Source organism: Drosophila bipectinata, chromosome 4 (assembly GCF_030179905.1).
Source record: "Drosophila bipectinata strain 14024-0381.07 chromosome 4, DbipHiC1v2, whole genome shotgun sequence".
Taxonomy (NCBI): domain Eukaryota; kingdom Metazoa; phylum Arthropoda; class Insecta; order Diptera; family Drosophilidae; genus Drosophila; species Drosophila bipectinata.
Genome location: NC_091740.1, coordinates 11,869,240 through 11,885,742, shown reverse-complemented (window position 1 = coordinate 11,885,742; position 16,503 = coordinate 11,869,240). Strand labels below are relative to the sequence as shown.

General features: G+C 38.0%; 1 protein-coding gene across 2 annotated transcripts in view; it reads left to right on the top strand.

Moving 5' to 3' along the window:
• Positions 1 to 16,503, top strand: part of LOC108125669 (uncharacterized) — a 212,699-nt gene that overhangs the window by 11,992 nt on the left and 184,204 nt on the right. For both annotated transcript variants that reach the window (XM_043213346.1, XM_070282358.1), the window contains exon 2: positions 7,452 to 7,568. In XM_043213346.1, the coding sequence (XP_043069281.1) occupies positions 7,452 to 7,568 (117 nt within the window). The remainder of the gene's footprint in view (positions 1 to 7,451; positions 7,569 to 16,503) is intronic.

Below are 16,503 nucleotides of genomic sequence, written 5' to 3'. Positions count from 1 at the left end.
TCTATACAATAAATGGACCAATTAACTTACTTAAAAGCATTACATTAAATCCCAGTAAAATTTGCCCAGTAAAACAAAAATTTTTCTTACACAAATTCTCAGAGAATTATGACATACTTATAGGCAGAGATTTTTTGAAAGAAAGTAAAGCTAAGATAGATTATGAAGATGAATCAATTACGTTAGGAGACAAAAAACTTTTCATTGAATATGGTGAAGATGATAAAGAGGGCAAGACCGCACTAAAATGCCTTAGCTCAAAATCATCCGAACAAGAAATTAAAAAGGGCAAGACCGCACCAAAATGCCTTAGCCCAAAGTCAATCGAAAAGAAAGAGGAAAAGGATGAGACCGCACAAGATTGCCTTAATCCACCTCTATCAGAAGATGACTCATTTAATTTTTCCATAAACAACGAACTTAGAGAATGCAACGAATTTCGTCTCGAACATTTAAATGAAGAGGAAAAGAAAGATTTAAAAAGGGTTTTGTTTGAATTCAAAGATATTCAGTACAAGGAAGGTGAAAATTTGACTTTTACTAGTACAATAAAACATTCAATACAAACAAAACACGAAGACCCGATATATAAAAAGCCATACAAATATGCGCAAGCTTTTGACGAAGAAGTTAATACACAAATTACTGAGATGATTAAACAAGGAATAATTCGAAAGTCGAAATCTCCTTATTGTTCACCAATCTGGATAGTCCCAAAGAAAAGCGATGCTTCAGGAAAGAAAAAATTCAGATTAGTAATAGATTATAGGAGTTTAAATGAAATCACAATAAACGATAAATTTCCGATCCCTAGAATGGATGAAATTCTAGACAAATTAGGAAAATGCCAATATTTTACAACACTCGATTTAGCCAAAGGCTTCCACCAAATTCAAATGGATGAAAATTCCATAGCAAAAACTGCATTTTCAACTAAACATGGGCATTATGAATATACCCGTATGCCATTTGGTCTTAAAAACGCCCCTGCAACTTTCCAAAGATGTATGAACAATCTCTTAGAAGATTTAATCTATAAAGATTGTTTAGTATACCTGGATGACATCATTATTTTCTCCACTTCATTGGAAGAACATATTTTGTCTCTTAAGAAAGTTTTTGGAAAATTAAGGAATGCCAATTTGAAATTACAATTGGATAAATGTGAATTCATGAAAAAGGAAACAGAATTTTTAGGTCATATCGTAACTACAAGTGGTATCAAACCTAATCCTAATAAAACCAATGCTATAACTAACTTTCCAATACCTAAGACCCCAAAACAAATAAAATCATTTTTAGGACTATGCGGCTTCTATCGCAAATTCATTCCTAATTTCGCTAATATTGTAAAACCAATGACAGTTAAATTAAAAAAAGGAGCAGTAATTGATATAAAGTGTAAAAATTACATAGAAGCATTCGAAAAATTAAAAGTACTTATTACTTCAGATCCAATACTTATTTATCCTGATTTCAGTAAAACATTTTCTTTAACAACTGATGCAAGTAATATAGCAATCGGTGCAGTGTTATCACAAAACCATAAACCCGTATGTTATGCAAGCAGAACTTTAAACGAACATGAAATCAATTATGCCACGATAGAAAAAGAATTGTTAGCGATCGTTTGGGCAACGAAATATTTCAGATCTTACTTATTCGGAAGACGTTTTGAAATACTCAGTGATCATAAACCTCTTGTTTGGCTGAATAATATCAAAGAACCAAACATGAAGTTACAGAGATGGAAAATAAAATTAAATGAATTTGATTACGAAATTAAATATTTACCCGGAAAAGAAAATTATGTAGCGGACGCTTTATCCCGAACCAAAATAGAAGAAAATATGTTAGGAGAAGTAGCCGAAAGTGTAGGCGCAACCGTACATAGTGCACAGGAAGACAACCAAAATTACATACCAATAACGGAACGACCATTCAATTATTTCCCTAGACAAATCGAATTAATAAAAGGAAATGAAGACCAAACGAACGTACAGCATTATTTTCATAAAATCAAAATCAAAATAACTTATAAAGAAATGACTGAAGACCTGGCAAAAGAAATAATTAAAGAATATTTATGTACAAAGAAAAGCGCTATTTACATGCACAATGACTCAGATTTCCCAACATTCCAGAAAGTTTTCGTAGAAATAATCAATTCTAATCATTTAACAAAATTAGTAAGATGCACAACTAAATTAGAAGATATCTTGACATACGCAGAATTCAAGGAGAAAATATTGGGAAGACATAAAGAACTATTACATCCAGGAATAGAAAAAACAATTAATTGGTTCAAAGAAAAATACTATTTCCCTGACCATCAAAACCTAATCCAGAACATTATTAACGAGTGCGAAATTTGTAACATATCTAAAACAGAACATAGAAACACAAAACTTTCTTTCGAAACCACCCCAGAAATACAAAACATCCGTGAAAAATACGTAATGGATTTTTATATAGTAGGTAATCAACAGTTTTTATCTTGTATTGACGTGTATTCAAAATTTGCTTCATTAGTAGAAATAACAAGTAAAGATTGGCTAGAAGCGAAAAGAGCAATAATGAAAGTATTTAATGAAATGGGAAAACCACAAGAAATTAAAGTAGATAAGGATTCAGCATTTATGTGTGTAGCTTTACACAACTGGTTAGATTCGGAAGGAGTAAAAATTCAGGTAACAACAAGTAAGAATGGTATATCAGACGTAGAAAGATTCCATAAGACAGTTAATGAAAAACTACGAATCATTGGAAGTGAGACAAATATTGAAAATAGGTACACTAAATTCGAGTTAATACTTTACATTTATAATCACAAAACAAAACATAATGCTACAAACAGAGTACCAGCCGATATTTTCATGTATGCAGGAACACCCGATTATGATACACAGGATAAGAAAATCAATAAGATTAATCAACTAAATAAAGACAGACATGATTATGAAATAGATACCAAATATAAGCAATCTCCGTTAGTAAAATCAAAAACAACTAACCCGTTTAAAAAGACAGGAAATATCAGACAAGTTGATGAGAAACATTTTGAAGAAACCAATAGAGGCAGGAAAATTACTCATTATAAATCTAAATTTAAAAAGAAAAAAATAATTAATAAAAGTAAATATAACAATTCCAGACAAACAGAAGAAACCTAATGGATTCAACAACCTCTATAAAATTATTATGTTTATGATTATATTAACTACTTCAATTCAAATGACGAATGGACAAAACATCGAAATAAATCCGATAAAAGCCCAAAATGGATACTTAATGTTTAAAACAGGCACGATAGACATTCCAACTAATTATGAGAATCACTTTATAAGCATAAATATTACGAAAACAGAACAAATCTTTGAGAAATTAGTAGAAGAAGCATGTGAATTCAAAGGAACATTGCAGATAGAATATTTAGTGGGAAAACTTCAACGAGAAATTAATGGTATTAAAATCGCAAAACGTAGCAAAAGAGGGTTGCTAAACATTGTAGGAACAACTTACAAATACTTATTTGGAACATTGGATCAGGATGATAAAGAAGAGTTAGAACAGAAAATCGATACACTAACTGAGAATAGTATTCAAAGTAATGATTTGAATAAGATTATTGATGTCGTAAACAATGGATTAGATTTAATCAACAAATTTAGAGACGAGGAAGAGAAAGAGCAACAGGCTAACGTCCTAATATTTAATCTACAACACTTCACAGAATACATAGAAGACATTGAGTTAGGAATGCAACTAACTAGACTTGGAATTTTTAACCCCAAACTTTTAAAACATGATAATTTAAAACAGGTGAATTCCGAGAAATTGCTTAAAATCAAAACTTCCACTTGGCTCAAAACTAATACAAATGAAATTCTGATTATGTCCCACATTCCTACCGAAATATTTAAAGCCCCTGTTTTCGAAATTATTCCCTACCCAGATGAAGACAATAACATACTAACAGAGAACACGATCAATAAGTATTTCCTACATGATGAAAAAGTATTTGATAAAGAAACAGGAAAGATTGTATTTGACGAATGTATAAATGGAATAATTAAACAAGAAAATACAGGTTGTAAATACACTAAAACTCATAAAAATTTTCAAATTGATTATATTGAACCAAATATTTTATTGACATGGAACATCCCTAAAACATTTTTAAATCAAAATTGCATTAATAAAGAAATTTCTATAAGCGGAAGTAACCTTATCAAAATCCTTAATTGTTCGGTTCAATTGAATGAATTTATCCTTTCAAATACAATGGCAGATTACACCCAAACAGTTTATGTCAGTAATAATGTAACAAAACTAGAACCGCTAGCATATATCCAAACAAAAGAAATTATAAAAACACACACAAAATATTATAATGTATTCCAAATAATAACAACAACTACTTTTATAATTACAATTATAAGTTTATCTTTGTATCTATTCTATAAGTTCAAAAGTTTACCGAAGAAACTAATTGTAAAATATGTAAAACCAAAGGAAGAAACACCAAAGATTCCAGAAATTGTAAACGATCAACCTAATATGAACATAGGAGAGCATCTCATGTTATACCCAAATCTATCGACCTGAGGACAGGCCAAATTCAAAGGTTGGGGGAGTGACATATCCATAGCATTATACATAAACTATGTAAATGTCCACACACCCACACACTCACACATACACATTAAGTATTTGTCAGAACTTACCCTTGAGACTTAGATTCAAATAGGCAAATGCACCGAACATGATCCTAGCCCAAATCAGACCTAAACATAATTGAGGATGGAAAAGTACTTATAAACAAAAATCCTCAGACTAAACAGACCGAGGGAAACATGCATTCAGCACGTTCCCATAATTCAGATCCCCAAACCCAATCGTAAAACTCAAATTTCGGGACCAAAGACAAAAACAAATTCAAAAGCAAGAATCCAAAGTCCAATCGGGAAAGTTCTCAGCCTAAACAATAAAACACACTCAATTAGAATAAACACACTCAAGTAAAGCTCGAAAGCTCCAAAACCGAGGTTTGATCGTAAAAGAAGTCAGAGTTAGGAGTGGAGTTCAGTTTAAGATCTACAAGTAGTAGGTTGGTGTTCTTCAAATAAAGAATATTTGTAACCAGTTGGACATAAGAAAAATAAAGATAATTTTTTTTATTGAAAACTTATGGTGCAAACATTTAATTATATATATATATATACGTGTGTGGCTCCCAGCATAGGCAAAGCCCAAACACAAAAACAATTTTTCCTGTTTTCCCTATTCTCCTCAATTGTCCTGATCCGAATGCATTTTGTTGTTGGGTTGCCAAAAACTTTTCACTGCGAGAAATTAATTTTTTTTTGTTTCGACGAAAATGGTCGACTTGAAGCGATGAATTTCTTCCTAGCAGAACATTATTTTAGTAAAAAGTTATTCATTAATAATCTTACCATTAATTGGTAAAAAATATAGGTCCTATTTATAATTATCAAATGTATGTATTACAATATATAAATATATATAAAATGCATTTTTTTTATTATAATGATATTTATTTGAAACTCCTTCAGTGCATAGACATGAAAAAATATTGTGTAAATGTATTGGTGATTTTTTGCACTGGCTCTGCCGTATGCTGAGCTTGGGCACCCCTGATATAGACTATATATACTTTATAGGGTCGGAGATGTCTCCGGAGGGTGGGAGTGGGCGTGTCAAAATTTGAACACAAATTTGATCTGCTCGAGTACAATACGAGTGCAAGTTCCAAATCGAATGGTTATATCTCTTATAGGATTCGAGATCTTTCGAGAGTATGAGATCCATCCGTTGATATGAACAGACGGACAGACGGGCATGGCTACATATGTATATCGACTCGGCTGTTGATGCTGATCAAGAATATATACATATATACTTAAACTATACCACTTAACTAAACTATGTGAAACAGCTTTTGTGTTTTTAAAAATATATGGTAAGTTTGGGAGAAAGTACATGACATTTTTGTTGTAACTTATAATTTTTGTATTTTATAATGAAATAAATTAAGAACCTTAAGAATCAACCGTGTCTGATATTTATCCTATAGTTTATTATGATATTTTGACTGCAAGGGCTTATCAGATTCAATTCCGCCAGAAGTTACCTTTTATTTTTTAAAATTCGATACAATATTGATAATATTTCATAATTTTAATCATTATTTATAACAATTTTAATTAATATTTTATTAATTAATTAATTAATTAATTAATTAATAATAATTATTTATTTATAATAAAGTATATAAATACAGGGTGACAATAAATAACCCGGACCAACTTTAAAGCAATCTATTATAAATGTGTTATGATGCAGCCCTTAAATAAATGCATTTATCGATAGCTTGTACTTTTCTGAAACAAACATATTTACAGACCATGTACCGCTAACACTTCCAGAATTCGCCAGATAGTGAAAAAGCGGATCACTCGGAATTGCAGAGTCTCGGTCAGAAAAATAGCCCGTGAAATCGGAGTGAATCGAGCAAAAAATGAACTTAATCTCAAGCCCTACAAGCTCCAAAAAATGCATCTTCTTACGGATGACAATAAGCGCGTGAGACTCCAAAGATGCCGTCAGCTAAAGTGTCGGGCCGCAGGTCAAAAATGGAAGCGAATTCTTTTCACGGACGAGAAGATATTCACCATCCAACAGGCGCACAATCACCAAAATGACAGAAGCTGGTCTGCTAAAGCTCCAGGTACCTCTGAAATAATCGAGCGCCGTCAATGTGAGCAGTCTCCACTCCTATGTTAATGGTTTGGGGAGGAAAATGCGCCACTGGCAAAACACCCCTTGTTTTCATCGATCAAGGGGTCAAGGATCAATCAGGAAGTGTACCGCCGGAACATTTTGGAAACAGTTGTGCTTCCTTGGGCCCAGCAGCACTTCGGTGATACGGAGTGGACGTTTTAACAGGATTCAGCGTCTGCCCATAGAGCCAAATTGACTCAGGACTGGTGCAAAGCCAATTTCCCGGACTTTATCACATGCAGTGAATGGTCACCTTACTCGCCAGATCTTAATCCGATGGACTAGAGTGTGTGGTCTATTTTGGAGTCCAGGGCATGTGCTTAACGCCACATAAGTTTGGAGGCGCTGATGCAATCATTGCTCCGAGAACGGGATCGATTATCGGAAGAACCTCCTGCGGCCCATTGCGCTAAATTTCCAGAAACGTTTAGGGCTCTGCATCGCAGCCCAAGGAAGACACTACGAAAGCAGCTGAATATATGTTAACACAATACCTATTTAATAGTTGTGTATCTGCATTTTTTCTCAAATACAGTTCCTTAAAAAGTTATGATCAAAAATGTTTGTCCGGGTTATTTATTGTCACCCTGTAATAAACAGAAAAAAATTAAAATATTATTCAATTCTTTAAATACGTTAAATTTCAGAAAATTGTGGAAGTACTGATCGTAATGGAGGACAAAGAATCGGAAACTAAGCCAATAAAAAAAATTAAAACAAAAAGATCGAAAAGATGTGAATATGATAACGAGAATATAAGCATGGTAAAAATTATCAAAATATATATTCCCCCCCCCCCCCCTGGAAAAATAATTTTCTTCCTTATAAAGAATATATATTATTAATAAATTATTATTTATAATTATTATTATGATTATAATTATTTATATATTATTAAATTATTAATAATTATTAAAAATAACTTATTATTGTTTATTTAAATAAAGAACTGCTTGCAGGATAAAGGCTAAAGTTTAAAAAAATTCAGATCGATTGGGTCAAAAATTTGACTCAAAATGTAGTTTTATAGTTTGACACTGGTATTTTACCTCATCAAGAGGTTTTTTATTTAATAGCAGATGTTTCTTCCGTATAAATCGTTAATCTTAAAATTAGACTGTTTTCATCATTTAAACGATTCTTAAAAATAGTATGAATCTTAACTTCAAACTAAATAACTTCTGATAAACACTTCTCTTACTTGCTCTTAAGCGAATGGTCTTTTTTTTTGTGCGCCCTGCGTTTATGATAAATATTGCTGTAATCCGGAATTAACTTCCTTAAGAATTGAATTTGGGAAAATTTAGTTACTTAACTTATGTAAGTCGTATCGCTTCGCGTGTGCAGTGGCATATATGGAGGCGAATTATTAATTTGTTTAATTTCAATTCCAAGCATAGCTGAGCTCTGCTTCTTCCTCTTCTTTTGTTTTTTCTTTCGAATGCAATAGCGGTCTTATCTCTATTTCTGAAATTTTCCTTCGCTCTCTTTAAAGCTTCCACATCCACTCCTATTTGGCACAGTGGTTCAAGCTATAGTGCTTTTTAATTTTTTATGTATATATTTTGTTATACAGTATTAATTATTAAAATGGAATTAAAACTCGTCTGTTCAATAAAGTCTTGTAACACGACAATATCCTTATCCCAGCTTACCATCCATTGCTGGTTATGTGAAAACGATGTACACTTGGCGTGTGCCGGATTCCCCTCAGTGTGCCTCAGTTTCGGATGATATTTCCCATAGGTCTGTTTGACATTATTGTTGTGATAATTTTCAAGATGTGATCCACCTCAGCCTGTTCAGCCGACATTAACGCAGCCGCTCATATCTCTGGACATCCCAAGGGCTAAAACTGAGACCAATTCGCCGTCCGAATTTCTCAATACAAATTTGCAGTTGTCTGATATGTCCTCCGTGGCATCCCTTCAAGTGATACCACAGGTCCAAATGAATGAAACCCACACCCAAAAGGGTATTCCACAGTCCGGACCACCGGTACCGATTGATGCTGCCGAAACTCTTACAGGTGCTTCTTCCATAGAAACTTATACTTCATATAAATGTACTGTTTCTCGGCATTCCCCTGATACTTCAGAGATTGATATCTCGGCTTATATCAAAGCCAAAGGACATAACTAATTATAAATATTATTATATAAGGCACACGTCTACTTTCAAGATTCGTGTGCCCGCGCTGATTTTCAAGACGATTTGTTCACCCGGCTTTTGACCAGAGAACATTTTCATCGAAGAACATCAGCCTAGTACCGTAAAGAAAAAAGTTTTAAGACAAGTAGAAGTAAAATTTCCCCATATTAGAACCACTGACCAACCTTCCTCTTCTTCGTCCACTAATCCAAAAACCTAATATGGTCACTAACACTTACCATGGTTTCAGCAGCCATGGACACAAAGTCAGGGATATACACAATCCCACGCAAAAAGGTATAAAGAAGCCACTAAACATTTTCTTTATTAACCTTGAGCCAGCCAAAAACAACAAGGAGGTCTTTCAAGTCAAGCGGCTATGCAGCACCAAAAAAATTCGAAGATGTGCCCCAATGCCATCGCAGCCAGGGCTTCGGTCACACGAAACGGTACTGCCATCTGGAGTACAGATGCGTAAAGTGTGGAGATAGGCACCCATCGTCCGAATGCACCAAAATCGCCAGTGAACCAGTCGTTTGCCTCCACTGCGACGGACCACACGCGGCCTCTTACAAGGGCTGTCCAGCCTACAAAAAGGCAAAGAGCATGCTCGCCCCCAAGCAGAATGCCCCAAGAAGCCAGCAACCTCAACTCAGCAAAATTAACCCTAACATCAGCTATGCTAGCGCAGCCAAAAACGGAGCACCACAGTTTGACTCCAACCCCAATCCCGATCCCAGTCTTCCAAGTAATCCAATGGACGCCCTATTGGTTAGGATGGAATCTATGTTTGAGCGCATGATGGAGAAGGTCTTGAGCCAAATAGCCCAAATGATGGCCACCGTTTGCAAATCCTTATGCATACGCGATTAGATATAACCATATGGAATGCTAACGGCCTGGTAAAAAGAAGGCCAGAGGTCGAGCTGTATTGCAGGACCCACCAAGCAGACGTTCTCCTCATATCAGAAACGCATTTTACCAACAGATCATACTTGACTATTAGAGGATACGCCCTTGTTGCCGCTAACCACCCGAACGGTAGAGGTCGCGGGGGCGCGGCCATCCTTATTCGCAGCTGCATCAAGTATGAGGCACTTCCAGCCATGTGCGAAGACTGGGTGCAATGTGCCCAAATTAAAATCTCCACTACCAACGGTGACATAACAATCGCTGCAGCATATTGCCCCCCCAGGCACAACCACGAACAGGAATTCGGCTTGCTACTGGATTGCCTCGGCCCCAAGTTCATAATCGGATGGGACTTTAATGCAAAACACCCCTGGTGGGGCTCCAGGATTAGGAACCCAAAGGGCTCGGCTCTATACAGGCAGATTCAGTCCCGAAACATGAGCTGTCACGCGAACGGTGCACCCACATACCGGCCTACGGATCCTCGCAAAATCCCAGATGTCCTAGACTTCGCCATCTCCGGAGGACTGGATTCTGCCGGAATTCAGGCGAGAGAAGTAGAAGACCTCCTCTCGGACCACAGCGCCTTCGCCGTGTCACTTTTCACCCCAGCCTTGCTCAGGTCAGCCCGCAAAAAGCTGATCTACAAGACAACAGACGTTGACAAGTACCAATCATACCTGAACAATGTTACCGACCCCAGCCCGACACTTGACTCCCCGTTTGACATCGACACCGTTGTAGAAGAATTAACAGCCCATATTTAGGCGGCAGCTTCAGAAGCAGCACCAAGGCCCTCCAACCGCCCAAGAGCCACTGACAGGGACATCCATTTTTGAAGCCCAGAAGTCGAAGAACTTAAACTTGAAAAGCGACGACTCCGAAGAGTGTGGATGCTCTCGAGGAATCCATTAAACAAAACCGCCTTCAATAGAGCGACCAAATGTATGACCAGTGGTGTCACTTTTTTCTGAGCAAAAAAAGCTGGATCAACGAAAAAAAAAAGCTAAAAAAAGCGGAATACCAGAGGAAAAAAGTTAAGAAAAAAACTGATTTTTATAAGGCAACGTACTGCATGTTATTCACTAATAAGACCTCAGTTCCACTTAACATAAAATATATGGGTAATTCTCTAACGGATATCATTACAAGAAACCACAAAAAAACAATAATGTACAAAAATTAAGATCTATATTATATTTAAGATGTCGTCAATATTATCATCATCATCAGTTGGATAAAATTTCTTGTCTTCAATTGTAGATAGGCAGCTGGGTGGTATATTATAGTTAAAACAGCACATATTGTGTCGACGCAGCCCGTACCTCAAATTTTAAGTAAATTAATTTATAATTTTAAGATACAAATTAAAATATGGACCTTATAATCAGTATAGCGTTTAATGTTTCAACGCTCATGTGATTTCGAATTTTCGTTTTTATTAAATGTACTTGGCTGAATAACCGCTCGACGTCGGCATTCGACCAAGGCAGGACTGCATTTGCAGAGCAACTGAAGCCAATTCCTGAAAACGGCAGTTTCCGCCAGAATCCCGATATCTAAGAACTTCAGCCCAGAACTTAACAGTATCATCGACATTTTCCCACTCTACCATGGTTATGTCGTACAGTCGTTAAATTGTATCTATATTAGGAGTACCAAAATACTCAAGGATTGGAGAGATTTGTTTCTTTTTGATTTTTAAAATATTTTCAACAGAGAATGCATCAAACTGTAAACAAAAAAAAAAAAGCTGCGTAAATTTGCTCAAAAAGCCAGAATTCCCGCTGCCCGCTGTTTTCATATTTTTCCCGCAATCACGCTTCAAAAAAACCCAGATCTGACGGGAAAAAAGCGGAAATGACACCACTGTGTATGACAGAAACGCTGGCAAGACTAAGAAAGCAGGCCTTTGACGGGTTCGTCGAACAACTTGAGCCAGCGACCCTCAACATAACTTATGGCGAGGTTACCACCTCCAAGCATTCAGCTAATTACGAGGATCTATAAAAGATGCTTGAAGATAGGGTACTTTCCGTCCACATGGAAACGTGCCCAGGTAACTATGATACTTAAGCCCGGGAAACCCGAAGCGAACTTTTCGTCCTACCGACCAATAAGTTTGTTACCAATGCTCTCCAAAATACTGGACCGAGTGTATTTAAGCAGAGCACTGCCAGTATTTGACGAGGCTGGACTGATCCCTGACCACCAGTTTGGCTTCAGGCGGCGACACGGTACCCCAGAGCAGTGTAATCGGGTGGTGCAGTGCATCCTGGACGCATTTGAAACCAAGAAGTACTGCATGGCCGTCATGCTGGACGTGAAGCAGGGGTTCGACCGAGTCTGGCATCCCGGTCTTCTATATAAATTAAAGACGACCATACTTCCAGTTCCTAAATTTGTTCTTGGAAGACCGTAAATTTGCGGTTAGATGTGACGAGGCCATATCCGGTATAAGAGAAGCTCGGACTGGTGTACCTCAAGGCAGCGTTCTTGGCCCGTTGATGTACAATGCTTACACGGCCGACCTACCTGTTCTTCAGAGGCCTGACCTGCTCGCAGCAACCTATGCAGACGACACCGCCTTCCTTACCACCGCCGATAGCGCCATGGGGGCAGCCGAAACGATGCAATTGCAGCTTGACTTGCTTAGCGACTGGCAAAAGCGATGGAACATTGCCGTCAATAATGAGAAGTCCGCTGCCACCACATTTTCTCTCTGCAAAGGCAACTGCCCTCCAGTTAACCTCAACGGCTCTCCAATCCCACAGGAAGACAATCCCAAGTACCTGGGATTCACCCTTGACAGGAGGCTCACCTGGAGGCCCCATCTGATTAAGAAGAGGAAACAGGCTGATCAAAGACTTCGATCCTTCTACAGGCTCATGGGTAGGAGATCGAAGCTGAGAACTTCCACAAAACTGCTCATTTACAAGGCCGTAATACGCCCAATCTGGACGTACGGCATACAGCTCTGGGGCACTGCGAGCAAGACGAATGTCCGAACTATACAAGCTTTTGAAAATAGAGCCCTTCGAATCGCCAGTGGGGCCCACGTCTATCATGACAATCGCACCATCCACGAGGTTCTCAATTTCCCTTGGGTCAAGGACGAGATCCAAAGAAGCAGCGCACGTTACATGCATAGGCTTCATAATCACCCGAACCTGTTGGCCAGCTCCCTGCTGGACAACAGCGAGCAGCCCAGAAGACTAAAAAGGACACACCCGCTGGACCTCCCCTTACTAATCTAATTTATTTCTACCATATTAATATTTAAAATCATCTATAAGTGAAGTTTACGTGATAACATTTAATGGTTGTCCCTAAAGGACAGTTTTAAATAAACGTTATCCTGCTATCCTGAAACTTGGTTAAAGCCGGAGATCTTTAGCTCCGAAGTTTTTCATAGTAAGTACACCACTTTTAAACGTGATCGACCTCGGCGAAAGGGGGTGAAGTCAACTCACTTCTGAAGAGGTAAAATCACAAGAGTTAAACAAGAGCATTAAAATCTTTTTGTCCGCTAAATCTTTATACATTACATCAATGGTGCTCATCCCATTGGTCTCGCTGCTCATTTGTTTTTGAAAATTCTCATGCATTCGAAGTTGTGTGAGACTGCTCACGCCATAAGGTTCGTTGCTCACGCCATAAGCTTCGTTGCTCCCGCCATAAGCTTCGTTGGTCCCAGCATAGGCAAAGAGCAATAACAATAACAATTTTTTGTGTTTTTCCCTATTTTCGTTGATGTTGGACTTTCGAAAACTTTTCACAGACAGAAATTCATTCTTGTTTTTGTTTCTGCAAAAATGGTCGACCTGAAGCGATTAATTTCTTTTTCGCAGAACATTTTTTTAAAGTAAAAACTCTGCATTATTTTTTTTTTTTTATTGTTTTTTTGCGGTCTTTTAGAATTTGAAAATGGCTTGTGCATCAATAAGAGCATCAGCTAGCATTCCTGTATTCATCATAAAGCTTAGAGGCCCAGACGCTCGAGGGGCGCTCGAGAAACGATTTAATGGTACATAATAAGCTATTTGTAATTTGTTAAGCTAAGAGGAGTTAGTAAGAAAATTTAAAATTCTATATTTTAAATTAGAGGAACACGAAAGAGATGTTATAGAGTGGAGACCATTGTAGTTCGAACATAATACCCTAAAAGGGTCATGCAGTGCATATGTCAAACTACAATGGCTAAGGAACAGAGAACTAAAGTTTCGAGTCCTTCTATTAGGATTGTTAAATTTTAAGCGTGTTACTAAATGCTATCTACATCCCAGTTAATAAGGTTTGCAGAATAACTACACCGAGCATTGTCCTACGATTTGTTAAGCTGGGTAAAATTATAAGTAAAAGTCTGCTACTGTAGGATGGAAGCTGAGAGATGGATTTGTACTGAAGACAAAGCTTTACATCATCTGCATACATAAGAACTAGAGAGTTCGTTAAAACAGGTGGCAAGTCGTTTATAAAAAGCGTAAATAATAACGGGCCAAGATGACTTCCTTGAGGGACGCCAGATGTAGCACGGACCAGACGGGACTGTACGTTTTTAAATAAGACTCTTTGTGTCCTTCCATCTAAGTAGCTGGAGATCCACGTTAAGAGGTCTTTAGGAAAACCCAGCATATTCAGCTTACTCAACAAGAGTGAGTGATTAACTGAATCAAATGCTTTGCTGAAGTCTGTGTAAATTACATCGGTTTGAAATCCCTCACAAAAGCCATCTATGACAAAGGGTGTCAACTCCAATAAGCGACGGTGGTGGTGGTGGAGCGACGCTTAATAAAGCCATGCTGACAGGGAGTGATAATCGAAGAGCAAAGATGTTGCGATTGAGGGGTAATTAATTTTTCAAATAACTTTGGAATTTCCGACAACTTAGAGATTCCTCTGTAGTTGGCAGCCTCGGACTTTTTCCCCTTTTTATGTAGGGGAATTATGAATGATTCCTTCCACTTAAGGGGAAAAATCGAGGTTTCCAAAGATAAGTTGAAAAGTCTTAGTAGAGGTTTGCAATGAATTGTTTGAAAATCCCAACTCTCTGACTTTTAAAACACCAAAGTTATGGCTATTCCAATCAATCAGTTAGATACTTTTAAAACTGAGTGACTAGTTAGCGTAGAAACACACAGACGGATAGACGGATGTGCTTATGTCAACTCAGGATATGATCCTGATCAAGAATATATTTGTACACTTTATAGAGACGGAGATGTCGACTAAATGTCGATGTATAAAACAAGTATGAACGGCTATAGTCGTCAAAAAACTAAATCGGATAGTTTTATCTCTTGTAGTCTTCGAAATCCATGCGCCCAAATTTTATCCCGTTTTTCGGTTTATACATATATGGTTTATACATATATGGGTATACCTCCTGTAAAAAACAGCCGATTTCGTTGCAATTCATTTTTAGATATAAATTAACTAAACAAAACCGGGCGATCGTTTATATTCGATCGGGCGATCGGGCGATCGGGCAATTACAATCCCCTCGTCGAGGTTAGTAATGGGGTGCAAATCGCTGACAGGGACATCCATTTTTGGAGCCCAGAAGTCGAAGAACTTAAACTTGAAAAGCGACGACTCCGAAGAGTGTGGATGCTCTCGAGGAATCCATTGGACAAAACCGCCTTCAATAGAGCGACCAAATGTATGACAGAAACGCTGGCAAGACTAAGAAAGCAGGCCTTTGACGGGTTCGTCGAACAACTTGAGCCAGCGACCCTCAACATAACTTATGGCAAGGTTACCACCTCCAAGCATTCAGCTAATTACGAGGATCTATAAAAGATGCTTGAAGATAGGGTACTTTCCGTCCACATGGAAACGTGCCCAGGTAACTATGATACTTAAGCCCGGGAAACCCGAAGCGAACTTTTCGTCCTACCGACCAATAAGTTTGTTACCAATGCTCTCCAAAATACTGGACCGAGTGTATTTAAGCAGAGCACTGCCAGTATTTGACGAGGCTGGACTGATCCCTGACCACCAGTTTGGCTTCAGGCGGCGACACGGTACCCCAGAGCAGTGTAATCGGGTGGTGCAGTGCATCCTGGACGCATTTGAAACCAAGAAGTACTGCATGGCCGTCATGCTGGACGTGAAGCAGGGGTTCGACCGAGTCTGGCATCCCGGTCTTCTATATAAATTAAAGACGACCCTACTTCCAGTTCCTAAATTTGTTCTTGGAAGACCGTAAATTTGCGGTTAGATGTGACGAGGCCATATCCGGTATAAGAGAATCTCGGACTGGTGTACCTCAAGGCAGCGTTCTTGGCCCGTTGATGTACAATGCTTACACGGCCGACCTACCTGTTCTTCAGAGGCCTGACCTGCTCGCAGCAACCTATGCAGACGACACCGCCTTCCTTACCACCGCCGATAGCGCCATGGGGGCAGCCGAAACGATGCAATTGCAGCTTGACTTGCTTAGCGACTGGCAAAAGCGATGGAACATTGCCGTCAATAATGAGAAGTCCGCTGCCACCACATTTTCTCTCTGCAAAGGCAACTGCCCTCCAGTTAACCTCAACGGCTCTCCAATCCCACAGGAAGACAATCCCAAGTACCTGGGATTCACCCTTGACAGGAGGCTCACCTGGAGGCCCCATCTGATTAAGAAGA